The sequence below is a fragment of the Notothenia coriiceps genome, unplaced genomic scaffold (assembly GCF_000735185.1).
Source record: "Notothenia coriiceps isolate Sejong01 unplaced genomic scaffold, NC01 NC01_scaffold00024016, whole genome shotgun sequence".
Classification (NCBI taxonomy): domain Eukaryota; kingdom Metazoa; phylum Chordata; class Actinopteri; order Perciformes; family Nototheniidae; genus Notothenia; species Notothenia coriiceps.
The window spans coordinates 1-5,528 of NW_011356717.1; the positions used below are offsets into that span (position 1 = coordinate 1).

Here is a 5,528-nt window from a genome sequence, read left to right on the forward strand (position 1 = left end):
ACAGTAACGCAAACGACCGTTATCGTCCTCGTGGGGCCGGGGCTTAAATTTAATCAAATTCAAATCTACACCACAAGAATTTAAACTTTTTTTCCAGCTGCTTAACGGTTTTATAGGTTGTTTCTGATCAAGATTGTAAAAAATTACAATCAGGTTATAGCACCTCATTCAAAGGGGGGGAGCAAAGGTCTTCAAGGAAGCTGGCTATGCTAGTAAAAATCTGGAAAGGAGTGAGTATTTGATAAGAGCGTTATTGTCCTACCTGATTATCGGTTCAGACTTAGTTTTATGGCTGTGGATGGTAATACATCAAAAAGACAGACATTAATATGTGCAGCTCTCATTTTATGTTATTCATAGACACTTCCAACCATTAAACTCACCGGTTCAAATCTGAGGTTTGGGAGAAAGTTACTGTCAATTCCTTCATCCCACTGCAAAGAAAGACAATTTTTCGTTATGATGTCTTTTTATTTCACTTCCTTGAGGTCTATAAAGTAAATTGGTAAGACTCAATACTGTATGTGACTGAGAAGACACTAATTAACTGGGGCATGAGGGGAGGAGTGAATAAATTCCAGGCAAATATTGAAATTGTTGAGTGGGACATGTCAATGTGTGTGGAGGTACTGTATGGTCTTTATGTTAAATATTGCAGTTGGCACTGTGTGTGTGTGCATGGTTGCGGCCGTACTCTGCGTTAAAGTTCTGGAAGTTCAAACATGAAGACATTTTGCCGATGAGATAGTCCACTGCTTCCAGAGAGCTGTTGTTTCGACCCAGCCTGCAAAGGTGCACGCACGCACGCACGCACGCACGCACGCACGCACGCACGCACGCACGCACGCACGCACGCACACACACACACACACACACACACACACACACACACACACACACACACACACACACACACACACACACACACACACACACACACACACACACACACACACATAATAGTATGATGGGAAGACAATACTAGCGCATGCACAAAAATGTAATAAATGCATAAAATAAAATATTTATATTAAATAAATATCAGTATCCCTTCCAAAATTACAAATTAAAATGTCGACCGTGGCATGCAGAACGTATTTATTATTTTATATAATACCAATCTTCGTCAGAGCTAATTTCGTCCCATTTCATTTTTTGTTATGATACCTTAAAATGGTTTGTGGTAAAATAAATCAAAAACTAATTTGTTTCCCAATTTATTTTTTAGAGACCGTCAATTCATATAACTCCTTGATCATGCTAATAACTTTAATTATTATCTGTGAACCTTTTTCCTCAGGAAACAGGTACAATTTTAAATCCTCTATTTAATTCAAGAAATCAATTGTTTTGTGTATTGTTTAGAAAAAGTTTCCAAATGTTACATCCAGTTTGTACTTACTTTACAGAGATCAGTCTTAGTGGTTTAGGAAATATATCAGCTACATGTTTGATCCCTTCGTCTTTAAGATTGTTGTCGCTCAGACTGCAAAAACAAAAAAATAATTGTGAAGTTTAGATCTACACCCCAAAATCTTTCACTATTACATCAGATATTAAGAGTCAGCTATCTTATCCAGTCAGACACAAAGCAATCTGTTCACACATTTCCATAAAACTGAGGACAAACACAGAAGCCTCTGGATGACATGTTATTTAATGTAGCAATACATGTATTTTTTGCAAATATTTCTACTATATATAAATATATATACTTGATTTCAGTGATGTCTGGACAGTCTTGGAGAGCAGAGACCAAACTAGCCGCTCCTGTGGCAGTCAGACTGGCACAACAAAACCTGCAGAAGACAACATTTGCCAATCAGTCGATACAGAAATATAAAATGGCTTCAAAGAGACACAAAATTACTACAAAATGAGCAAACAACCACAAAAAGAGAGTAAAAGACCACAAAGATACAGAAAAGGACACTAAATACTTACAAAGAAGCACAAAAAGGGGCAAAACAATACAAAGAGCAACCACAAATACACACAAACAGCATTTCTGCAAATGCGACTAAAATGAGACACCATATAAACACCACAGAAATATATGACACGCAAAGAGAAGCAAAACAACAACCAAAAACAGAGGCATTACAAAGGCAGAGTCTGGCTCCTAAGAACAAAAACGAGGTGCCCAATGTTTCACAATCCATCCATAGTAAGAAGTAAGTAAATATGTAAATCTTACTCCAGTTTTCTCAGGGTTGTGAAATTTGGCAGAATGGAGGACAACTTCTCAGCAAACTTGTCTCCATACTTGCGGCTGCGGAAACTGAAGACACACAAAAGTAAAGTGAAAGGTTAATGAAACATGCCCCCATGTATGGAAACTGAGACGCTACGAAATATGTGCATAATTTATTAAGTACACAAAAGGATATATTTGTATATAAATAGTTATTTTTTGTATCTTATATTTGACATTTTATTTTAACTTCTTATGTTTGTATACATATTTTTATTGTTTATATTTATTTAACTTTATTTATTATTATTGATATTCATTATTATTCATTAAGTATTCATTATTATTAATTAATTATTAATTATTGTTATTAATTATTATTCATTATTATTGTGGTTTTTACTGTTGTTGTTATTGTTGTTATAACTATTATATTCACATTTTATTGGACATTTCATTCTAACTTCTTGTGTTTATATAAATATCTTTATTTTATCTTTTTATTGCACATTATTTTACTTGTTTGGATCAATATTTGAGATACTTTTTTATTTACATATCTGTTAATTTGGACCTTTTATGTGTGTTTACACAACAAGCCTAGTCTAACTCCATGGGAGGTCTTTGCGACCCTGATAGTGGGACACATGGCACAGAGGCTGCTGGTATTTCCTGGCTTGTTATAGTTATTATCCATGTTCGCCTTCACGTGGAGCCTTCCCTCAGCACGGTCACACAGTCTAGTGTGCTTGAATCCATGTTTTCACTTTTACCTGATAAACTTCAGCTTTTCAATCCGTGCCCTTGCCGGATTCAATGAAGACTTTATGTTTTATATTTAAAAGTGTCAGCTGTTGTGTTTTTCTTGAACCCAAGTGACTGTACTTGTTACGGAGAGACTGAGCCCACCACAGGAACACAACAGGAAACAAAGAGCTTCTGTCAGATTTAAAGTTTGTGGGACAGCTGGTCAATGAGCTGAGGAATGTGGAATGCAAAACAGCCGCTCCTTCCTAAGTGAAATTCTCTGTTGCTGTTAAATCACCCTCTATACGTCCAGTGGCTAAACCATGTTGACAGACTCTTTACTCTATGCTAATCACATGCAGTTTGGTGCATTAATCAGAGTTTCCGCAATCAGAATAAATGTGTTATTTTTGCCTAGCCTAAAAATCTTGTATTTGATTATTTCTGCATACTGGGGTGCCTCAAGTTGTGGAATTGCATAAATTGGCTATTACCGGAGACTCTTGTGGATTCATGGGCCCACTTTTATTCATGTGGGATCATTATAGTAGTCCCTATAGTAGCCATGTCATTGTAGTGAGACCATTATCTAAAACTTGACCTAGCGTATATGATACGTTGTTTCTGAGAAGTTTACAAAACAGAACTGCTTGTCACCTATTTCCTGAGTATGTTTCCCCTGTTAGTCTATTTGCCTAGCCTAGTTGACTAATCAACTGAATTGACGACTATTGGTAGACAAGAAAAATCTTTAGTCGAGGGCAGCCCTACAGAAAACCTTGGGGTACTCCACATTTCAAGGTTCACAGTGCTTGCAACTATATCATAGCTGCTTTCACACCAAGTACTTTGCCGTACTTAGTGCCAGCACTTAGTACCCCCATGGAACTAAGTACAGATTGCGTTCACACCGGAATAAGTTCCCTGCGGGAAGATTACGCAAATGAAGCCGCTGACGTCACTTTTTCTTCTTCTGCTTTGGGTTTACTGGCAGGCCGCAAACCACTTCACGGCGTATACTGCCACCCGAAATTCCCGGCCGGAAGTCCCCGGAGTTGGGGACTGGCTTCAGTAGAAGCTGCTGGGACTCCCAGCAGCTTCTACTGAAATTCTACTGTAAATCGTCAGAACGCCGACACCTCCTCATTACTACACCGCTCCCATGTTTTCTTTTGTGTTGCCATAAGTTATTCTCTCTCCGTTGGTGCGCTGGGCTAATGCTAATAATGCTAATGCTAATAATGCTATTGCAAGCAAATACAATGGCGGCTTCACAACATTTTTCAGAGTTTTACGGGGCGTGGTTTGCAATTCGCCCAGCCAATCGAAATTGGTACTTTTTTCTCCCCAGGATAGTACCACCTCTCTAGCAGGCACTACAAATGGGGGTAAAACTTCTCGGAACTAAGTACTCTTTTTGGTGTGAATGCAAAATTCCAGGCACTATCGGAACTAAACGGGAAAAGTACGGGGAAAAGTACTCCGGTGTGAACGCGCCTCATGTGTGATTGTTTGTGTGGATTTACCTGAGGGAGTGAATGTACCGACACCTTGGCAGGACATCGAAACACTCCAACTCCATTGAGCAAGCTCCAAAGTCCAATCCAATGCCATTACCCTCTGCTGAGCTAACTACAAAAGCTAAAGCATCAATATCCGTAGGTAATAGCCGGATGTTGCGCAGCTCCAGGGTGGATCTCCCATCCAAAGCCTGCTTAGCCAGTTGGTGGTCCTGACTCTCTTGGACACAGTGGCAAAGGTCCAATATCTGGGAAGATGTCAGAAGGAAGCATCAGTTAACAAAGAATGGGTAATAATGACTATATCAATTTGTCGGATCTCACTTAAGTCCATACTCTACCTTTGGTCCAGTCAGGGTGTTGCTTTGACAAAGGTTTTTTAGCAGTTTCAGAACGAGTTTTTGACGCTTTTGGACCCAACTCTGGCCTCCTGATCCACCAGAGGTCCTGGCAACTTCAACTAAGGCTTCAGTGCAGCACGGGGAAGCCAGACCACATACATACTGGTGCAGGGAGTCAGTAAAGACTGTCCTCTGGTCTGTTTTTGTCGTCCAACGAGTTTTAAGACTGAATCTGAGAAACCAATACACAAAAGAAATGCGAATGTAGGATGTAATCGCATTAAGATACACACCCAGGCTATGTTGGGGAAAGTTTCCAGTGATTGAAAGTGCTTAAGGAAGGAAACAAACATAATAGAGACAAACAAAAAATATATATATTAATGATAGTATGATTAAAGATTTTTTTTATAATTTAAAGTGGACCTATCATGCTATATTTGAAACATACAGTATATTGTAGGGCCATACCTATACAAAACATGTCTGTGAAGTTTTTTTTTCAAAATACTGAACAGATCCCCCATTGTAGCCATGCCTCATACTGCTCATACTCCTTTTTTGCAGCCCTGTTAGAGAAACGCGGACCTTGGGTCCTTAGCTTGAAAAAACAAAACAAGAGGAGGCGGAGCTAATGCCTGATCAGAATTCTACCGGAGATAAAGTTAAATTCTGCTGTGATAAAACGCCATCCTGTTTAAACCACGTCAAGGATTATTTCTGAAA

General features: G+C 38.9%; 1 protein-coding gene across 1 annotated transcript; it reads right to left on the reverse strand.

Annotated features, from left to right (window-relative positions):
- Nucleotides 1-115: 115 nt before the first annotated feature.
- Nucleotides 116-5,075, reverse strand: LOC104954822 (protein NLRC5-like). Its single transcript, XM_010782008.1, has 8 exons — nucleotides 4,803-5,075; nucleotides 4,468-4,709; nucleotides 2,198-2,281; nucleotides 1,716-1,799; nucleotides 1,403-1,486; nucleotides 695-784; nucleotides 384-434; nucleotides 116-292 (listed from the first exon to the last, which is right to left on the reverse strand). The coding sequence occupies exons 2-8, from the start codon at nucleotides 4,521-4,523 to the stop codon at nucleotides 259-261; spliced, it is 483 nt and encodes a 160-aa protein (XP_010780310.1). The 5' UTR covers nucleotides 4,524-4,709; nucleotides 4,803-5,075; the 3' UTR covers nucleotides 116-258.
- Nucleotides 5,076-5,528: the final 453 nt, after the last annotated feature.